Source organism: Polyodon spathula, chromosome 17 (genome assembly GCF_017654505.1).
Source record: "Polyodon spathula isolate WHYD16114869_AA chromosome 17, ASM1765450v1, whole genome shotgun sequence".
In the NCBI taxonomy this organism is placed as follows: domain Eukaryota; kingdom Metazoa; phylum Chordata; class Actinopteri; order Acipenseriformes; family Polyodontidae; genus Polyodon; species Polyodon spathula.
In genome coordinates this window covers 36,834,446-36,857,183 of record NC_054550.1, presented here as the reverse complement: position 1 = coordinate 36,857,183, position 22,738 = coordinate 36,834,446, and the positions used below count along the sequence as shown (strand labels likewise).

At 43.2% G+C, this 22,738-nt stretch overlaps 1 protein-coding gene across 1 annotated transcript in view; it reads right to left on the bottom strand.

Annotated features, from left to right (window-relative positions):
• Positions 1 to 22,738, bottom strand: part of LOC121330309 (MAM domain-containing glycosylphosphatidylinositol anchor protein 2-like) — a 164,443-nt gene that overhangs the window by 59,570 nt on the left and 82,135 nt on the right. The window contains exons 7-8 of the mRNA XM_041276733.1: positions 11,726 to 12,055; positions 9,673 to 9,966 (exon numbers count right to left, since the gene is read on the bottom strand). Coding sequence (XP_041132667.1) covers positions 9,673 to 9,966; positions 11,726 to 12,055 — 624 coding nt within the window. The remainder of the gene's footprint in view (positions 1 to 9,672; positions 9,967 to 11,725; positions 12,056 to 22,738) is intronic.

The window sequence follows — 22,738 nt, the reverse complement described above, 5'->3', positions numbered from 1 at the left end:
AGCCAGATAAGAAGGAGCTATTAAATTCTAATCATATTGTTACTTCAAGATAGCTTCTTATCTTGAAATCGCTTTGTGATGGAGGTCCACTATGAAAGGAGTCATATAAAAATAAAGATTATTATTATGTTGCCACAGTGTGCAGCACACAGGCTGGAGTTGTTGCTGCTCATGTCCAGCGGAGGGTGCTGTTGCCACAGTGTGCTGCACACAGGCTGGAGTTGTTGCTGCTCATGTCCAGTGGAGGGTGCTGTTGCCACAGTGTGCTGCACATAGGCTGGAGTTGTTGCTGCTCATGTCCAGCGGAGGGTGCTGTTGCCACAGTGTGCAGCACACAGGCTGGAGTTGTTGCTGCTCATGTCCAGCGGAGGGTGCTGTTGCCACAGTGTGCTGCACACAGGCTGGAGTTGTTGCTGCTCATGTCCAGCGGAGGGTGCTGTTGCCACAGTGTGCTGCACACAGGCTGGAGTTATTGCTGCCACTGCCTCACATACCTCTGAAGCATACTGATATTGCAGTGCTGTGATGTCTTAAGAGAGGAATAGATGAAGGGAGATGCATTTGAATCCTGCTTTGCCAGAAAAGAAAAATGCTTGTTAGAGTGAATTCCCTTAATTCGTCTTTCATAACTTTGTTGCTGATAATTGTGAACTTGCTTTTCTGCAAGAACCTAGCGTCAGTGAAAAGTACTTCTGAATCCCTGCGTTATGGGAACCATTCTCTGCAAATCGGCATAAATGAATCTGTAATGAATACTCGTGGGTATAAATTAGTTCTGTACTAATTACATAGAAAACCAGCTCTGAATGCAACACACAAATAACAACAGTCTTTTAAGTAAGCTTCCCCCACATGACTTGAATGTTGTGTACCCAAAGACAAGCAGGTTAGTCATAAGAGACATGTGCCACTCTTCATTCCACCAAATCACAAAACTGATAATTGCAGGCTTGTTCTATTACATTTGGATTGTCAATGAAGGTTATTCATCATCTGGTGCACATATATTTAGTACATGTTTTTATTTGCAGTGAAGCTAAGATCAATTCAAAATCTGTACTGTTTTCCCATGTATTTTCAGCATGCACGCTCATAATGTATATTCACAGAGTAGACTATAGCTGTCCGTGCAATGACCGGTCATCCAGTTCTATGACATGGCTCTTTCATTTCCAGTAGATATTTCCTGCAGCTAATCTCCACATTTTATGTATCTCTTTGACAGAGAAAGGGACCCTTAACTGAGAACTTGTGTCCCAGAAACTCAGCAAGGTCTTGCTAGCTGCTATGAAGTGGTGCACTACACTTATGTGACGAACTCTCTGGAGCTTTGCCAGCACTGCACTTCAATAAGAAACGACTGCACATCCGTCACCAAGGATGCCAGAGCAGCCTGGCCTTTATTACTGTTGTAACAATTCATATAGAGTAGCTAAGTAAAAACACCCTAATAATCCATTGATAGTCAACTCTGGGAGGGGAACTGGAACCCTGCCCATATAAAACAAGGCTCAATACAGCTGGCTAACGCTTATGGATGCTCTTTGATGTAAATTGGAAAGCAGCACAGATTTACTGTATAAAGAATATCAACCTTGTTGAATCAAAGTGGTCTAAAAGACTACTGATAATCATCAGTGATGGACAAGAGAAAGCACAACCCATGCAGCCTGACTGCAGGTTCCTCTATAGCTTGTTCTTCTTTTTTAACCCTAACAGAATCCTGTGACATTTTGGTAAATTACTCAATCAGATTTAACATTTAAATAAAATTCACTACAGCAAATGTTATTGCCGTGAATCTCTGAGGACATTCCCTGGCTGAAAGCTTTCTCCGCAGAACCATGTCTCAACACAGGAGCCCTACAACAGCCCTCAGAACACCTTGAGCTTATAGAAGATACTCTGTCCATCTTCACATTGCTTTCCATGATTCAATATGTACTCTGGTTGTTTTTTGTCAGTAGCTGCATTGTGGTGTAGATGAAATGCACAGCATTTGACTTTTCTAAATGTCGTTAAGACTTCCAGTAACCCCCAAATCTGATTGGACCATGGAATATAAATCACAGAGATTCAATTAAAGTTCACTTGGTCTAATTTAATCATCTAAACAATTGTAATTACTGTCTTCCTAAAATGTATAAAACAGCTTATTTGCAGCCCGCTTTTCAGTGGATGTTTTCTGTTGTCTTCAGATGGTCAATAAATCACTACTCTGCTGCAGGATACCAGCAGGGTTTATTCAGTTAAAGTATTAGGCTCTGCTGTCTGACCCCTATAAGGGAAATTATATTTGTGTTCCAGACAATTTCCATAAAGTGTGTCACCAGAGACCTGCTATGAATAGTAACACAAGGCAACATTCAACGTATGCTGTCATGAACAGAGAAATGTTTTTCTTCTCAAGACGGGAAACTTGCCTGACTTTGGTTGGAACATGGAAGCTTGCAAAAACAAGGTTTAGCTTCACACACACACAGTTAGGTAAGATGTATAAGACAGGCACTCCACACCCAAGCTGTCTCCCAGAACATGATGACTGATCATTATCTGAGTTCTGTTTATAACTTGGTGATGCATTTGTTGTGTCTTGAGGATACATGTTTAGGCGATATGTGTGTAACTTTTGAATATTGGAATCAGTAAATGGAAGCATACTAACACTAATTGGTATTGTGTGCACTCATTTGCAGACATTCATTTAGATTGCTTACAATGACCTTGAGCAGCATTGTCACTGACGCCACGGCTCGCCATAGTGTGTCGTAGTGTGAGAAGTCTGGAAACAACCTCGCTCTTTACCCCTAGTTTCTCTTGCTGGCATGTGTACGGTTGCCCTGAGATACGAGCTGGATGACAACAAATAAATCCGTGTGTACTGTACATGAACTTTAACCACATGCCAGATCCCATTACCTACTCTAATGTGTTGACTACTGAACGCCTGATGAGCTAATGAATGGTATTTAACAGGACGAATTACCTCTGATTCAGATTTTTATACACTTGGGTTCACGGTAACATATGATGCTTTTTTTTTAACAGAGTACAGTTAAAATTATGCTTGATCATGTATCTAAAATCTCTTACACCTATACACAAGCAAAAAGCAAAGCAATTACTTACAAGGTCAAATATACTGCAGGCTTAATGAGACGTCACAGTGATAACCTCTTCTTGAAAACCTCTTCTATGTGTTGGGATTTTGTGCAAAGTCACAAAGGTGAGAAACAACTTCTACACTGGCTAGCATGCAGTTCAACTGCAGTCTAAACTGGAGTGCAGGCACCAAAGAAAAACACGAAACAGAAAAACAAACAAACAGTGAGTTAAAAAAAACACAAGAACACAAGAACTAACAGATGGTGCTCTCTCTCTCTCTCTCTCTCTCTCTCTCTCTCTCTCTCTCTCTCTCTCTCTCTCTCTCTCCCCCCCCTCTCTCTCTCTCTCTCTCTCTATCTATCTATATATATATATATATATATATATATTATATACATATATAAAGCTTCTCATTTCATCTAACTGGGTAATGTTTTTTCATCATGCTCTAATCTATTATATGATTTGGGATAAATCAGTGTATGTATGAGGATATCATAATTATAGTATTAGTTTAATATGCTGGGGATTTCTCCGAATTCGACTATATGCTGAGGCCTCTTCACACGCCACCCCTCAGCTTCACAGCAACTCCAAGCCCTTGGAAGCTTCGGAGATTTTGTCATCTAACAAAGGGTGCCTAAATAGAATCCCCGATTCGTAGTACCGCTTCCTGGGGCCCCCCCCCCCCTCCCCCCCCTCCCTGCCCCCCCGAGTTTTTTAACATGGCTCTAATGCGTCACAGCAAATCCTCAGGGGATTAGGAGTCTAAGTTCTCTGGGGGAGCGTTCTCTCTCTCTCTCTCTCTCTCTCTCTCTCTCTCTCTCTCTCTCTCTCTCTCTCTCTCTCTCTCTCTCTCTCTCTCTCTCTCTCTCTCTCTCTCTCTCTGTCTCCCCCTCTCTCTCTCCTCTCTCTCACTCTCGCTCTCTCATCTTAGTTAAGAGGACGGGACAATTAATTTGTCACAGAAATAAACACACATTATCCACTAGTAAGTACACAGCTCCTTTCCAATTAACAACCCTGAAGCAGGATTAAGCTGATCATCAGTGTACTGCAGTCATGTTTATTAAAAGAAGGGCATTTTAACAAATTAAAAAAAATAATAGAAACACAGAGTTTAGACTTATGTGTACCAGTCCTAATCGATAGCCTCTCCCGCTTCAGTACCAGGCTGGATGAAAGCTCTGGTTACTTTCTGCTCCTGTGGGAATTTTCCCCTCTAAGTTCCCAATTAAAATTACAAAAGATGCCATTAGCTCATTGGACTGCAACAACCCATGAGCTGCATAACAGCCCCTTCGCAGAGGCCGCTTAATGGGTTTTTTCCTGAGCTGTTCATGAAAACAATGTTTCTCCATGTCAATAAACAGTGCTCTGTGTCGGTACAAAGACATGCCCTTCTGAGGCGAGGACGGTATGACTCAGCTTTCTGTTGTATTCAAGGTTACTGCACAATAACAAGTTTGTATCGTTTGTTCAGCAAATGTTGGCGTTTGACCTACAGTCGCGGGAGTATAGGGTAAGTCACCCTTATTATCTCTTGTGTTACTTTAACGCCTTTCTGTAATAGTTTTACCTGGTTTTGCTTTAACCCCTGGATCACTGAGCAAACTCACATCTCAGCCTGTGGAGCCTGTGTTGTGTTTGGTCAAAAACACAATATAAAAAACTAAACAAAAGTGAGGACAATGAGGAAAACATTGTATTTTAATGGGGTTTAATAAGAGTGTCCTAAAAGAATCAACATATTATCAGGAATTATCAGCTTAAATGCTATGGAGCCAACATTCATTACAAGTGGCTAGGAAGCATTTGGCTTTCCCTCTGCCATTTATTTACAGCTAAGAAGCCCAGCGAGGCCACGGAGCATTTACAAAGTCCCTGCTCATCTTTGGGACCCATTCCAATCCATCAAGACTGTGGTGAGTCGTGCATTGTCCGTCTCTCTGATCTGACCCTGTGAGTTGTGCATTGTGATGGGTTGACAGGAGGAGTCTGTATCTCTGATCTGACCCTGTGAGTTGTGCATTGTGATGGGTTGACAGGTGGAGTCTGTATCTCTGATCTGACCCTGTGAGTTGTGCATTGTGATGGGTTGGGAGGTGGAGTCTGTATCTCTGATCTGACCCTGTGAGTTGTGCATTGTGATGGGTTGACAGGTGGAGTCTGTATCTCTGATCTGACCCTGTGAGTTGTGCATTGTGATGGGTTGACAGGTGGAGTCTGTATCTCTGATCTGACCCTGTGAGTTGTGCATTGTGATGGGTTGACAGGTGGAGTCTGTATCTCTGATCTGACCCTGTGAGTTGTGCATTGTGATGGGTTGACAGGTGGAGTCTGTATCTCTGATCTGACCCTGTGAGTTGTGCATTGTGATGGGTTGACAGGTGGAGTCTGTATCTCTGATCTGACCCTGTGAGTTGTGCATTGTGATGGGTTGACAGGTGGAGTCTGTATCTCTGATCTGACCCTGTGAGTTGTGCATTGTGATGGGTTGACAGGTGGAGTCTGTATCTCTGATCTGACCCTGTGAGTTGTGCATTGTGATGGGTTGACAGGTGGAGTCTGTATCTCTGATCTGACCCTGTGAGTTGTGCATTGTGATGGGTTGACAGGTGGAGTCTGTATCTCTGATCTGACCCTGTGAGTTGTGCATTGTGATGGGTTGACAGGTGGAGTCTGTATCTCTGATCTGACCCTGTGAGTTGTGCATTGTGATGGGTTGACAGGTGGAGTCTGTATCTCTGATCTGACCCTGTGAGTTGTGCATTGTGATGGGTTGACAGGTGGAGTCTGTATCTCTGATCTGACCCTGTGAGTTGTGCATTGTGATGGGTTGACAGGTGGAGTCTGTATCTCTGATCTGACCCTGTGAGTTGTGCATTGTGATGGGTTGACAGGTGGAGTCTGTATCTCTGATCTGACCCTGTGAGTTGTGCATTGTGATGGGTTGACAGGTGGAGTCTGTATCTCTGATCTGACCCTGTGAGTTGTGCATTGTGATGGGTTGACAGGTGGAGTCTGTATCTCTGATCTGACCCTGTGAGTTGTGCATTGTGATGGGTTGACAGGTGGAGTCTGTATCTCTGATCTGACCCTGTGAGTTGTGCATTGTGATGGGTTGACAGGTGGAGTCTGTATCTCTGATCTGACCCTGTGAGTTGTGCATTGTGATGGGTTGACAGGTGGAGTCTGTATCTCTGATCTGACCCTGTGAGTTGTGCATTGTGATGGGTTGACAGGTGGAGTCTGTATCTCTGATCTGACCCTGTGAGTTGTGCATTGTGATGGGTTGACAGGTGGAGTCTGTATCTCTGATCTGACCCTGTGAGTTGTGCATTGTGATGGGTTGACAGGTGGAGTCTGTATCTCTGATCTGACCCTGTGAGTTGTGCATTGTGATGGGTTGACAGGTGGAGTCTGTATCTCTGATCTGACCCTATGAGTTGTGCATTGTGATGGGTTGACAGTTGGAGTCTGTATCTCTGATCTGACCCTGTGAGTTGTGCATTGTGATGGGTTGACAGGTGGAGTCTGTATCTCTGATCTGACCCTGTGAGTTGTGCATTGTGATGGGTTGACAGGTGGAGTCTGTATCTCTGATCTGACCCTGTGAGTTGTGCATTGTGATGGGTTGACAGTTGGAGTCTGTATCTCTGATCTGACCCTGTGAGTTGTGCATTGTGATGGGTTGACAGGTGGAGTCTGTATCTCTGATCTGACCTTGTGAGTTGTGCATTGTGATGGGTTGACAGGTGGAGTCTGTATCTCTGATCTGACCCTGTGAGTTGTGCATTGTGATGGGTTGACAGGTGGAGTCTGTATCTCTGATCTGACCCTGTGAGTTGTGCATTGTGATGGGTTGACAGGTGGAGTCTTATCTGATGTCTAAGCCATGCATTGCAGTGTGACTATGGGTCAGTGTCGATGTTACCCAGTTTGAGAGAGGCTCTGATTATGGGTCAGGGAACATGTCGATGTAACCCAGTTTGAGGGAGGCTCTGATTATGGGTCAGGGAAAGTGTCGATGGAATCCAGTTTGAGGGAGGCTCTGATTATGGGTCAGGGAAAGTGTCGATGGAACCCAGTTTGAGGGAGGCTCTGATGATGAGAGCACTACTAGCCGTTGCCATTACCCAACACCTGTCTGGGCAATCCTCTGTCATTGCGTCAAGAACCTTCTTTGCCAGGATGGCAGCACTGAAAACAACCTTTGTTTAAGATAAAGGATGTGGATGTCAGTGAATCTAATTTTTCACCATTCCTCTAACTAAAGGAAATGTAACCCTTTGTGGTCTGTTTACTCAGCGCTTGTCAGGCACGTCAGGTCCAATTTATTTTCACACGCGCTGTTTATTTTACAAACGCTGTTTAAAATATTTTTTTTCAGAGTAAAACAGGTTCAAAAGGCATTGAATTGCAAAAAAACACTCAGTACTGTATCTACAGCCAAGCCCCACCCCTTGTTCGCTGTATTTTTCACATACCTCTTTATAGACGTGCATACTGATAAATCCTCTCATGATCACTCTTTTTATCACCAAACTCCTCAGTAATGCAATCCAAGTCATTATTTTATTACTATAACATCTCAAAAAGCTCTGCAAATGTCTGTGATATTCTTTGAGCGCTGGATGCGGAAGCAGCTAGCTCCTTTGTTATGTCCATGTTATCTCTGTAATGCATGAGGCTATGAGATACACCCTTTTTTTCGGTTTTATTTGGCTCCAATCGGTCTCACTCGGCCATTGAAAGGTTTTCTCAGCTTTTTCCCGGAGAAAAAAAGACTAGAGACCCGTGCTTTAAGTCTTTTTGATGATGTCGGACAGGGTCTGACATTGGACTGGACAGGGAAAATTGCAATGTCAGACCTGGTCCGACACAGGACCGCAAAGGGTTAATACTAAATGAAACCCGAATAAAAAACAATGCCTCTGGCGATCGAGACTGACAGCTCTACTGGACAGAAGCAATAGCCTACTGGGTAAGGAAAGTGAAAATAACTATTCTTAAACATTCTGTATTGTAAGTATATTGTTTAATGTCAACAGAATGGACAGGAATAAACTAAAGTGTCAAAAACAATATTCTTTGACTAGTGAATGACAACATACTGTACAGCTTGTCACTAAGGAGTACCGTCCCCCTCAACCAGGAAACAAACAAGAAGACAATCAACCTGAAGCAGTGAAAAATAAATTAGAATCATTTTCAATGCCTCAGTGACAAATAACAAGAAATGCTGATAATAACATTCTATTATCTTCAGAAGAGTGGTGGAGGACAAACGTGGCCAAGGCTACAGACACGAGTAAGACAAGGGACCTGGTAACCATGGCAGCACAGATGCAGCTTTGCTTTCCTGACATCTTTACGCAGCATAATTTACAGCTAGCCTGTTTGTGTGCTCATCGATTGAAACAAAGCCAGAGAGGTTGAGAGGTGTTCTGATTAATGCAACTATTGTTTATATAAGTGAATGTGTTTATTTATTTATGTATTTATTTATTTTCAAGCGATAATATTAATTCTGGTGATACAGGTTAACAAAAAAATACATTGGAAAAACAAAATCAAACACATCTCCATGGCAGTTGCGTTAAAGCTATTTAATAGCTTCATGAATGTTAATGCATCTTTAACCAGGAGTCTTTTATCACTACAGTGTGGAAACAAATCCTCTACACTTAAAACAGTCCTCTTTGGAAAGGTAAATCCTGATGAGAATGGGTAACACTGTTATTGTGCGCATTGTGTTTTTTGTTTTTTGTTTCAGTCACTGAGGAAGCAGCCAAGCCTCGACATCATGAAAAAACCCACCATTCCGGTCATCTAACTAACCAGTCGATCTCATTGTTATCACCCAACAGAACGAAATATCATCCGGGATCACCAGGGTACTGGGACCTCCTAGCCTCCTTGTATGCTCAATAGGTTGCTATGAATGATCGATATCAGCATCGTATGCGAGTCAGTTCACAAACTTTAGTAACAGAACAAAGTTATTTGCTATCTAAAGCATAGTGAGAACACAATGTGTAATCTGAGTTTGAACTGTTGCTATCCACTCTCATGAACAGGATAATGGCCTTTCTAATAGAATGATGCATTGATAATCTTCCAATCAATGGGTAAAGAACAGGGGGCCTGCCTCCCACTGCGCTGTAATCATAAGGCATGACTTATTTTATTTAGCAGGGCCAAGAAAATGATCACACAAAGTGCAACCCTGGTTCATATTTTCTTCTTACTTGTAAATACCATTCATTTGCAAGTGCATGCCACTTGCACACTGGTATTTTACTAAAACACAATTTAAAAAGGAAAGTGGAAAATCTATAGCTAGGGCCAACAGCTTTGCATCAGCCTATAGAATTAACTCATTAACAACTTGCTTCATAAAGTCGAATGCAACCTGTTGAATTATGTTGCGTTAACTCACTGAATTGCATACCACTGCTTTGTAGTTTTCCATATACTTAACTTGTCTCAATCCTAAAACTCTAGGGTGATGCAAAACTTTTGTCCATAGCTGTAGTCTGTAGGATGGTTAACAGCACTTACACTGCACAATCAGCTCCACCACCGTCTCCCTGGGCTTGACGTTGAATCCGTTGTACTGGCTGGTTTGGCACCGGTAGGATCCGGTCATTTCCCGGGAGACGTTCACAATCCGCAGGATCCCGTCGTAGCTCTCTGTCTCCATGCTGCCGTCCGGCATGGGAGCCTCCTTGTCCACGCGCGACCACAGGATGATGGGCTTGGGCTTCCCGGTCACCTGGCACTGCAGCTCCACCGTGTCCCCCTCCCGGGTGACCAGGGGGGACTTCCCACTGGGGATCGAGAGTTTCGGAGGGACTGAGAAAGAGAAAAATAAAAGCGGAACTAATATGGGTTCTAGTAACTGCTGAAGAGAAGTGGATTTAACAAGAGGTTTCACCTCCTAGATCCGGAATACCAATCCAGCACGGAAACTGAACATGTAAGCTCAAAGTTATCCGCAGTATTTGTGCACTGGATTTTTGCAATCTTACCCTGCTTTTCCCATGGTTATACTATGCAATTTCCATAGTTTACCCTGGTTTGCCATGTTTATCAGCATGCTTTACCATAACTTGCTAATCTCTGTAATGCTTACATAAGCTTTACCATGTTTTTACTATGCTTTACTAGATTTTGCTAAGTTTTCACTATGCTTCATTCGACTGCTATGCTTTTACTATGAGAAACTTGTATAAGGGACAGCTTCCAAGTACAGGTTCATCTGTCCTCTTGCAGACAGGCAAGCTAGAAAGTAAGCAAAGTTAGTAACTTGTGCCTAACATCAATTTCAGAAAAGTGCAACACAATAAAACTGACAAAGGCAATTAGAGGAGATTGTACCATTTAATGCGCTTGAAGTAGTTTTGATATTCGAGAGTGATGATGGCACCCAGGACCCGATGGGTAATGTCTTCTGTTAATGTTTTAAAACTCTTGGCATGGAGCATTACAGTCTAGGCTATAAAGCATATTGAGATGAGAAAGCAATCTCTTTTCATCAAGAGTATGTTGGCAATATTGCAATAAAATAGCTTTATGTTATCCACAGAGAAAATAAATATCATTTAGGCAAGATAAATACTGTAAGAGGAGGAGATATTTATAAATCAGTCTGACATACAGGAAATCCACACAACGCAGTTTAATTCATTTGAGTGTTTGTAAGCTTTCTTTAAGATTGCGCCTTTGCCTTTAAAAAGCAGTTCCTTGAGTCTTACCACACTTTATTTAGGAGAGTATTTACAATGCACCTGCGTAGATCATTAAAACAGATCTGCAGAACTTCTCATATCTTCAGCCCATCAGGCCTTAATAAACCTCAAAGTGACTGTTTAGCTTAATCGTAATTAAAGCTAACAGGAATTGCACATCCCACTGAACAAACAAACACAGCAGGTCAATTAATCATTAACTCTGGAAAGCAAACGTGTACCAAAACATTAATAACATGTCTGACTCTATTCAATAAAACTGAGTAATGAATGCATGGTTCATTATTAACAATAATTCATGACATTCTTTTATCTGCTGGATATGATTTTAATCTTTTGAAGTGTTATTTATTATTACAGTGTTTGACAAGCAACACTGTGAACTTGGATCAATATGGTACATGGCTTCACTGTGTGGCCATGTACAGCACAAAGCCACTCAGCTCCACAGGACTTGCATCTACAGCAGTGAACCTGAATTCATATCTCATGGAATAAGGTTACCTTCTGAAGACATAACCTTCCTTAGCCTAACCAGTTCAGAGACCAATCAGCCCTCAAATCTGACCCTCTTATGAATTGTCCATAAGCATACATGTGCATACAGACAGATGGAGATGGATAGATGGATGGACTTACAAATAGACATACGTATGGACAGACAGATGGGAAACACCTCTTCTCTATCCAAGAGAGTTATACATGCATGGAATAGTCTACCAGCAGAGGTAGTGGGAGATCAGTAAGGGGAGATGGATGTGCTCACAAAGGCCTTGATGGGTGGAATGGTCTTTTCTCGCTCCACACATTTCTCTTGTTCTCTAGGGGCAGTGGGTAAGCCCAGCATGCATGGCGGCCCTCACCGGTGGTGGAGGAGATGTTCACATCGATGCTGATGTCCGCTATGCCTCCCCCTTTCAGCGACGCCATGCAGGTGTAGGTGCCGAAGTCGGTGAACTTGAGGTCGATGATGTCCAGGTTGGTGGTGCCCGGGGATGCGTCGGGGTCGGTCTGCGTGATGACCATCCTCTCGGAGCTGCGCAGCGGCCGCCCGTTCTTCAGCCAGCTGAACGCCAGCTCCTCCGGGGGAGTGGCCTCCACCTGGCAGGAAATCTTCACCTCGCGGCCGATCTGGATGTTGTCGTCATTGTGGTATGGGTCAGGGGTGATCCAGAACCGGCCCTTCTTCAGAGCTTGGGAAAAACAATGAACATGCCGTTAAACACACACACACACACATGCACGGACACACACTTGTACGCACGCACGCACGCTCACACAAGAAAAATCATGTTATTGCTCTGTGGAAAATGGAGGAGCCAGTCTTTTTCAAACCTGTTATTTTAGTTTGTTTGTTTAACGGCAAGGCTGGCCATGTTTACATGCATCTCTATGGTTGACTAAGTTGAAGGACTGTAGTTTTCCTCCAGTCTGAAAGCACACCATATTATCATCATTTACAACACATCAATATTTAATTGTTGTACAGATATAATTTAATTAGAAGCATTGTGTAGCTTGTCATCAGACAGCAACAATCTAACATCTAACTGAAGGAAGTAAAATGCTTGTAAAATAAATACCAGCGATTACGGGCTGCGTTTTCCAGCAATGGCCTCTTAATCCCAATAATCCCCAATATTTCTCCAGGATTTTCTTTTTGTAGCATTGCAGGATTTGGAGAAAAAAATCATAATTTTGTTTGTGCTTTGAAAGTATAAGGCTTTCAGTTTAGTGTGTAGATTTCCAACTTGTTTTTAAACCAATCAGATATAAAGTCGCCAGGTACGGTATTTGCAGTAAAACAGTTGCTATGTGCATGCTGTATTGTGCATGTTGGTCACAGTCTCTGTGTCTAGAGAAGAACCCCCCGCTGACACAATGTGGGAGTGATGGATCACTGATAGTACGAGCCTCTTCCCTGTTCTGGTGAGCGCTGTGGGTTGAGTGCTAACGAGGAGAGATTACTCAGCAATCAGTGGCATGTGATCCATCAGGCACGTCCCCCTGAGCTGCATGCATTGCAAACTAGGGGCTGAGACCGTATGCAGGTTGTCAATAGCTAAGATTAGTCCATAAGGAGAAGGTGGGTTAAATTTGTCACACTCAGGCTAAAAGTTCATCCAAAAAGCGCTGTGATGTACAGTCCTGTCTTGTAGTTGAAATGATTGCAGTTTTATTCACTGTCAACGATTTTAACACATCCTTACAGCAACACAAAAACTGTTCAATTTAATCAAGGCCACATGCGTTCGATACAGTCTATTTATTGATCAATCATGCATGAATATATATAGTGCATGCATCTGCCAATAAATTACATACATCATTTACAGGCATTGCGAGAACCAGGTGAAAGAACATACAGTAGTGACAGTGTCAGTGAAATAGCACCCGCCCCCCACCCCCAGGTCTTATTCACAGCCTGGTGAGCAGATTAACATTTCTTTACGAAAACTGGAAGAACTGCGCTGTTCACATCCTTGAATGATCCACACCCGTCCTTTATTCTGCGCCACATAGCTCCTGTAGAATGATGAGGTTTGTTTTAGATCCTTTGTGGAAGGTTCATCTGCACAGCCATTCTCCACTTTCTCTTTCTTCTCCATGTGTAATCCAACGCTGTGCTTCTCTTGCTCATGTTTCATCATGCTTTCACTGCTTTAATACACTCTGATTCGGTTTTACCTTCGACAGATTAAACGTTTAAATGTTTTTTCAATTTATCACTGTGTCCTCACCCTCTCTCATTAGAATCTCGCACGAGACTCTGTCATGTCTTAAAGGTACAGCACTCAAAACATAATAACATCATCGTCACACATTGTAAGGACCACCCCTATGTGTTTGCACTGGTTTATACTTGCTATGCATGCTCAGTAACACGCTGCATCTTCATTATGGCTTCACCAGTTCACAGCTCACATCACTGCAGCCCCTGATTCATTTTGTTCACACATTCCAGCCCAGGGACAAGTGATGGAAGACCCTGTGGTTGTTCTGTTTTAAACTCTCCTCCACCACTACCCCCATTCTCCCAATGGCAAAACCAGGCTGCTTGCTGTTCTGTCATCCTTATAGAAGTGTGCTGGGAAGTGCGTGTCAGAGTGCATGTGTTGGTTTGTATCAAGACAAAACAAGAAACAAGAAACTCAATTCAAGATGACAAATGTTCCAGACAGGGCCTTAACAGTGAGTCTTTTAAGACTTAACTTGTATCAGGACAAACCCCATTTCTGAGTATAACATAATGTGTGAAATATCCAGCAAGGGATTGTGCTGGTAAAACCCAGCTGTCTTGCACCACTCGCTAGAATCCAGTGCTGGATAAATGAAGCACATATACAACAAACAGTATCCACACTCAGGGTTTGATCACCACAGTATTGTAAACTTGAACGTGTGCAACACCAAGATTACAAAGTGAGCAAGCCCTGCTATCATCCATGTTGCTGGTATAGTTAAACAAGTTGTAGCTCTCAATAAGGAATTTCAGCCAGAGGGGAGAGAGTCACTTCTAACAGTGCCTTCTGTTCTCCTCTAATACTGTTCTTCCAGCTTATATTTTCATCAGTTTTATTTGACTACGTTTCACATCCCCTGCTGGCTGGATTAGTTTATTAATAATAATTGCACTCTAAAACCCACCTAGTAGACATTTTAGACAGTAAAACCCTGTAATCCTGCCTAGCAATAAGTCATGGCTATTCTGCCCGGGTCTATGTTAGTATGCGTTTCCTTGTTAACTGTTTGCATGAGGCCCTGCTGCCAGCCTGGTCCTGAAAAGCACCCAGACATGGTGAGCAGCAATCCCGATCCCATTTGCAAATGAACTGACTGGGAAAAATGAAATCAAAGTGGATAATCAATATAAAAGTGACCTCTGCTCTGTAGTCTGCTCTTACAGTTTGCATCCAATTCCTGGTTGTGTGGCTGGGCTGCATGACTCGTTCAAATGACGCCACCTCATACATGCTGCTCAGGGTGTTGTAATGCAATTACTGTACGTAACACATATCAGTTCTGAACTTCAATAAAATATGAATCCCTGTCAGTCTAGTAATCTATAAAGTTTGATTTGAGTTTGTTAAATGCCTGCAGGAGTCGATAAAAGCCACAGATTATGTATTCAAAACCTACAAATAAATCCGTCCTTCTGTCTACGAGTATATATAACAGCCATTCTGATTTCTGATTAGAGCCCACCCCAATCCCACTAAGTGGTCGCAGAGACTCCTGCAGTGCCCCCACAGACACTGTCAGCCACAGGACAAGTTTTTAAGTCAGTAGTTAGAACGAGATTCTATCAAAAGACATCAAACATCACCCTTCCTCTTCCCTTTTACAGTTTGAGGCTTCTTTCTTTTTGGGAATCACTCTCATTATGAGCTAGCTTTTTCTTAACCCTCCTTACTCCATTCTTTATATAAGACTTTGAAACCTGCTGTCTGACCGTTTTCTGGTAGCTTTTATGATCAGATCTTTACTTGCCTCCAGTGGTCTCACAGGGAGGAATTTGCAACCCCTCAGTTGACCGTTGATATCAATGCTGGCTGTGCTTATAGTTAGATTCCACTCTCCCAGAAAGAGCCACATCTCAGATACCAGGCCTGCCTGATGGGATGCAGCTGATAACCCAGACAGCATACTTCTCTTTCATTAATGTAAATGCTATTCAGAGGGATTCATAAATTATTTAAAAACAAACTTGAGAAAAGCTGATTTACATGTTGATTTACATGCCAATAGCGGGTTTTACACCCTGCATTCCACTGAAATTAAACAGCAAGACAAGTAACATTTACCTTCATTTCACTGCTGACTGCCTGCATGTAAATATCAACGGTGACATTATAATACAGTGAATAGTGGCCATGGCTGGGTGACTTTGCCCATGGTACCTGTAGAATGTATTAATCACTAACAGCATTCTCTGATATCAAAGTTAGTTAGTGTGTTTGCTACCTGGAAGCTGCTTTTAAGCAACACTACATAGCAAGCACGGTCAGATAGATATTGGCCCGCAGTAATGGATAAGTGATCTGCACCATGTAAAAGTCAAGGATAGGCACTCCGAATACGACTGGACGAGAACATCCCCAGAGTTATAATCCAAGCTGGCAAGCACACTCAAAAAAGCAATTGATATTCACTGGCCCTGTTCTAGGCATCGAGTGAGAATGGACTTGGTGCACTTTGCTGCACAACATTACAATTTGTGTGAGGTGATGCCTTTTTCCATTCAGAAACAAATGGTACAAATTGCATTAATGTGCAAGTAAAGGCAGCCCTAATTGTCTACATGTGCAATACAAGCTCTCTTTAAAGACCCTGGTGTAAAAGCCAAGACTAGCAGAATATATATAAATAGGCAGGTCTGTGTATTCATCAGCACTGGATCACTGGAGTCACTACTCCCTGTCAACAGGACAAGTTCTGAATGCAGTGGGGACTCACTCAACGCTGATGCATTACTCCCTCGTATCCCCCTGAACGCAACAGAAAATGGACAGCTATGACCAAGACCCAGCGCATCGAATTAAGAATTGATTTCTGCAGGTCTTAATGATATGCTCTGGAGTCAGGAGATCTTGGCTTACTGAGAAACTGCACAGCCTGCCCCTTTTTGATTTACTTCAGCTTCCCCCAGGGAAAACAAAAGTCTTGTACTAGAGTCTTATACCTTTGGTCTGATGAATTTAGGACACACTAATAGGGGTCGGTCGGACAGGGTTATGGCATGGGAGCCACCATTGTCATGAAATTCACTATTTAAAATTCTCCTCCACTCTCTGCAGCTTTAAAGTAAATGGATATTCACACCTAGGTGTCATCTAGAATCACTTGTGTGTTACTAACGAAGGCTGACATCAGCATTCTTTCCAGGTTTCATGCGAAGTACTGGAAATGAAAGCACTTTGTTGTGTGTTATTTTGGGTTTGGGCTGAGTCAAAGACTATGGCTTATTCCTGGCTAATGGGCAGTGTTGTGTGTTATTTTGGGGTTGGGCTGAGTCAATATGGCTTATTCCTGGCTAATGGGCAGTGTTGTGTGTTATTTTGGGGTTGGGCTGACTATGGCTTATTCCTGGCTAATGGGCAGTGTTGTGTGTTATTTTGGGGTTGGGCTGAGTCAGAGACTATGGCTTATTCCTGGCTAATGGGCAGTGTTGTGTGTTATTTTGGGGTTGGGCTGAGTCAGAGACTATGGCTTATTCCTGGCTAATGGGCAGTGTTGTGTGTTATTTTGGGGTTGGGCTGAGTCAAAGACTATGGCTTATTCCTGGCTAATGGGCAGTGTTGTGTGTTATTTTGGGGTTGGGCTGAGTCAGAGACTATGGCTTATTCCTGGCTAATGGGCAGTGTTGTGTGTTATTTTGGGGTTGGGCTGAGTCAAAGACTATGGCTTATTCCTGGCTAATGGGCAGTGTTGTGTGTTATTTTGGGGTTGGGCTGAGTCAGAGACTGGCTAATGGGCAGTGTTGTGTGTTATTTCATTCCGAGCCTGAATTCTAACTGTATTTTTTTAATCACGGAGAAGGACAGATTTGAAAATACTCTAATATAAGTAAGCATTGAATTTGGATTGGATTTTTACTTTGTGTGAATTCAATAAGAAATTACTGAGACTTATTTTAAAGCCTAACCAAACTATCTATCATTTTTTTCATAACTGTCAATTGTAACTTCTTTGAAATGCAAGACTGTTGAAACGATCCATCCTTGAACCAGCTGAACACTCTGACCTTGGCTCTGAGCTATATGACAGCTAATTATGATTTCACTCAGCTAACAAAACCATTCCAGCTTCTCATCACTTAGTCCAGACACAGTTACTATCGTCAGCTTAATGGATTCCTCAGAATCTAGAAGCACAGCATTATTTGCTTAACTGTGAGATACAGCCATTAATATAGAGATGTTATAATGTAATGTGATTACAAAGTGCACAAGCTCAAATATAATCAGCTTTACTGCATGATTGAAGAACTAACATATTCTACTATCACTGTCAGGTTTACATGAATATTTATGCTTATAGTCAACACACAGCATATGGATTCAATGACTTGGGTATAAAGTATTATTTTGTATTTATGGCTTGTGCTGCCCATGCTCTGTCTTCAGTGTAAAATTTGCACTGTGACAAATCATCATCAACTGGACAAAAGGAGCGGGGAAAAAAAGGAAAAATCTAAAAGACGGTTGTCTCTTTTTTTCGTCAGTGTGAAAAAGCTGAAAAGCTGTTGATGCCAGTGTTTTTCTAGAAGTGTCTTGTCCAACAAGGCCATTCAGAAAGCACTTTAACGCACAGAGGAAATCCATCTAGTCCAGTATTACGCATAGCTGGCCACAATTGTAGCCATCCTCACAAAGAATGATAGTGTGCTGGACTCAACGCCTCCTCTCCCAAGATCCGATCTGCAGCGTCTCCCCATTCCTTCTACGGATTCCTCCTCAGAGCAGTTTTTAGCGATTCTATTATTATCAGCCCCCCACGGCGCTTGCTTTTAACTCCACTTAAAAAAATAAACGTCAGCGCGATTAGAAAACATTTTCCACCAGGAGGTCTTGAAATCAGCTTCTTAATAATTACAGCCGTTGCTTCAGACTAGGCACACGTATCTTTCAGCTCAAGCGTGAATGAGGCTGCTTCCTCCTGACAGATCTTCCTTAGATTGTATTAGCTTTGAGAATGAAGAAAGGGACAAGACTAAGAGAGAAAGAATAGAGGAGAATCGATTAAATCCTCTTGTTTTTGATGTATACCTACTTCTCCAGGCATAGTTAAGAAACTGTATAATTACTTTAAAACGTGATGCAAAGCCTTGCACAAAGGTATCATAAAAAGGTTTTCGTAGCACACCTGATCTTCCTTTCTGATAATCATCAAACCCACTATACCGCGTTTACTGGTTTGTGTTTCATAAATGGCGAGTGTCACCACATTGCAATGTTCTGCTAATGATGTTCCATGTTGTTCAGAAACTGCTTTTCTTTCCATCACAATGCCAGCTGTGGTGTTCTGTTTCAATGTGAATGGAAGACTGTGAGGAACAGCTTCTCCACAAAACTACCTGACATCTGGGTTGGGTTACTCTAGTTTACTTTCCCCTGCTGAAGATAAGACGCTACCCCTCAGACTCCACAGCTGCTCACTGTTCAGAACAGCAAAATCCTCAAGAAGCCTTTTTTTGGAAACAGTCTTTCCAGAGCTTTAAGAAGCCGTAATTGAGATTTGATTTATAGATGCCTAAAGGCACCAAAAGCTTACCCAAAAGGGTGTAAGCAAGGTAAAATGAGCGCAAAATTAATGAACCTGCTTGCTTTAAGCATTGCTAAAGTAACCCATCTATAACATACATGACATCAATATTAGTACACATACGTTCCTATGGGACTTTACTTAACGTAATGTTCAAAACTCAATCGGTATGAGAAAGACAGAACACGTGAAAATAATAACCTGACTGCTCTCTGCTGACTGGGAGTCCGCACTGGCTTCAGAACGAACTCGACTGCTCTCTGCTTACTGGGAGTCCGCACTGGCTTCAGAACGAACTCGACTGCTCTCTGCTTACTGGGAGCCCGCACTGGCTTCAGAACGAACCCGACTGCTCTCTGCTGACTGGGAGTCCGCACTGGCTTCAGAACTAACTCGACTGCTCTCTGCTTACTGGGAGCCCGCACTGGCTTCAGAACGAACTCGACTGCTCTCTGCTTACTGGGAGCCCGCACTGGCTTCAGAACGAACTCGACTGCTCTCTGCTTACTGGGAGCCCGCACTGGCTTCAGAACGAACCCGACTGCTCTCTGCTGACTGGGAGACCGCACTGGCTTCAGAACGAACTCGACTGCTCTCTGCTGACTGGGAGTCCGCACTGGCTTCAGAACGAACTCGACTGCTCTCTGCTTACTGGGAGCCCGCACTGGCTTCAGAACGCTCTCTGCTGACTGGGAACTGGCGACTGCTCTCTGCTGACTGGGAGTCCGCACTGGCTTCAGAACGAACCCGACTGCTCTCTGCTGACTGGGAGTCCGCACTGGCTTCAGAACTAACTCGACTGCTCTCTGCTGACTGGGAGTCCGCACTGGCTTCAGAACTAACTCGACTGCTCTCTGCTGACTGGGAGTCCGCACTGGCTTCAGAACTAACTCGACTGCTCTCTGCTGACTGGGAGTCCGCACTGGCTTCAGAACTAACTCGACTGCTCTCTGCTGACTGGGAGTCCGCACTGGCTTCAGAACTGCTCTCTGCTTAACTCGACTGCTGCTCTCTGCTGACTGGGAGCCCGCACTGGCTTCTGCTTACTGGGAGCCCGCACTGGCTTCAGAACGAACTCGACTGCTCTCTGCTTACTGGGAGCCCGCACTGGCTTCAGAACGAACTCGACTGCTCTCTGCTGACTGGGAGCCCGCACTGGCTTCAGAACGAACTCGACTGCTCTCTGCTGACTGGGAGACCGCACTGGCTTCAGAACGAACTCGACTGCTCTCTGCTGACTGGGAGCCCGCACTGGCTTCAGAACGAACCCGACTGCTCTCTGCTGACTGGGAGCCCGCACTGGCTTCAGAACGAACCCGACTGCTCTCTGCTGACTGGGAGCCCGCACTGGCTTCAGAACGAACCCGACTGCTCTCTGCTGACTGGGAGCCCGCACTGGCTTCAGAACGAACCCGACTGCTCTCTGCTGACTGGGAGCCCGCACTGGCTTCAGAACGAACCCGACTGCTCTCTGCTGACTGGGAGTCCGCACTGGCTTCAGAACTAACTCGACTGCTCTCTGCTGACTGGGAGTCCGCACTGGCTTCAGAACTAACCCGACTGCCCTCTGCTGACTGGGAGCCCGCACTGGCTTCCGAATGAACCCGACTGCTGACTGGGAGTCCGCACTGGCTTCAGAACTAACCCGACTGCCCTCTGCTGACTGGGAGCCCGCACTAGGAGCACTTGCCATTGGAAACTAGTCTATAATACGACTAATAATAATAATAATAACAATAATAATAATAACAACAATAATAATAATAATAATAATAATAATAATAATAATAATAATAATAATAATAATAATAATAATCGTTGTCGTTGTAGTAGTAGAAGGTTGAGCCTCTGGTATTGACAGATTTAATTCAGGTTGAGCAGTATCTTGTCAAGTTGCCTGACATGACCTTCTGCTCCTGTAGATAATGAGACTGCAGTGTAGATGTGGAGTGTTTTCATAGAGATTAGCACATCATCAATACAACATGCCTTACTGTATTGATCGGGTGCTTTTTTTGGCAATACTCCCTTTTGCAATCAGCTAAAAGTGTTTAAAACACTGAATTAAAAAGGTGCTATATGCAATATAGCTTGCACTTTAGCCGTATACTTATCAGTTTTAATCCTGCAGAAATGATGTGCCCAGTTTAATTGTGTGCTGTATGATATATACCGGAAAGAGTATTAACATTTGCTAAAAGAGCACTCTATACCCCTTTATAACTAATAGAAAAAATCTTTCAAATCTGCACCTGTGTGATATCTAAATATTATGGAAGTCCAGGGCAGGTAAGATATATAGAGTTAATTCATTAATTAGTCATTTAACAGACTATTTTATCCAAAGCAACATACAGAGTCTATGGAGTGAACTGTGCATTACAACTGCTGCTACAGAGTCACTTATAACAGGACTTCGATTTTACATCTGATCTGAAGGACGGAGCATAAGGAGGTTAAGGGACTTGCTCAGGGTCACACACAGCGAGTCAGTGGCTAGGATTGAACCTGGAACCTCCTGGTAACAACCAAGCCCCTTTCTTTAACCACTGGACCACCACGCCTCCATTTTACTTAGCTATGACCTCCTATAAAGGATTTATGCCAGAGTGAAAAGCCACTGTCCCAGCTCACCCAAACAGTAAAATAAACATTAGCCTGGAAACCGTGCTGTAATCTTTACTGTGCTTTTGGGACAAACAGCAACCTTGTGCCGCAGACTGTTTTAAGACACACAGTAAAAAGCATATTTAAAGACTCGTATATCTGTCTCCAGTGATTTTATTTGTATTTTGCTTGAACATTTACAAGAGCTGCTCTGTAATTCATGATATCTGCTCTATTAAAAAACAGGCACACTTTATTTCTTTCCCCCTCTTTTCCCTATAAAACTAAAAATGTTTTCCACCAGAGTGTGGCTCTCAGGAGAGCAGGTCACATTGTATTTATCTTGCCTGATGCCACCTGACCTTATCTCACATATTTTAAAAGCTGTCAAATGTAAACCACTATTGATCACTATTAGCTTGGCCATGAGTCTGCTCTGAGTGAACGTCTTAGTCTTTTGTATTAATTTTGTTGTTCCTGGCTGTCAAAAGACATACAGTAAAACACAGATCAATGGCATTGTGGCTCGTTCGTGGCTATTTCAGTCCAGGATCTTGTTCCAACCAAATCCTGAGTTACTGAATTGATCCATCCAGTGCCTTTAAGTACCATACGACTGGATCAAGCAAAGTGTGTGCAGAGTGTCTGAACCAAAACACGGCTTGTACACCCACGAATGGTCTCCCCCATTCTGATCCAGAAACAGACTATTGAGCAAAAATCTTTCCCCTTCTGGATGTTAAAGAACTAACTCCCGGCTGGGGGAGATTTCTTTCCGGGTGCTGGGAATAAGCCTGGACATGCCCTGTTACACACTGGTTTTCTGGAATGCAGGGCCATGCTGGACTGTACCCCTGTCGACTCTCTTTATTCTTCCATGCAGTGCACTAAAGACCTCTCCGTCTGGGATCTTGAATGATTCCAGCCAGGGGACGGAATGTACAGAGTGCTGGTGGTGAGTGAACATTGCTCTACTGTGCATCAATCACAGAGAAGAGCCCAAT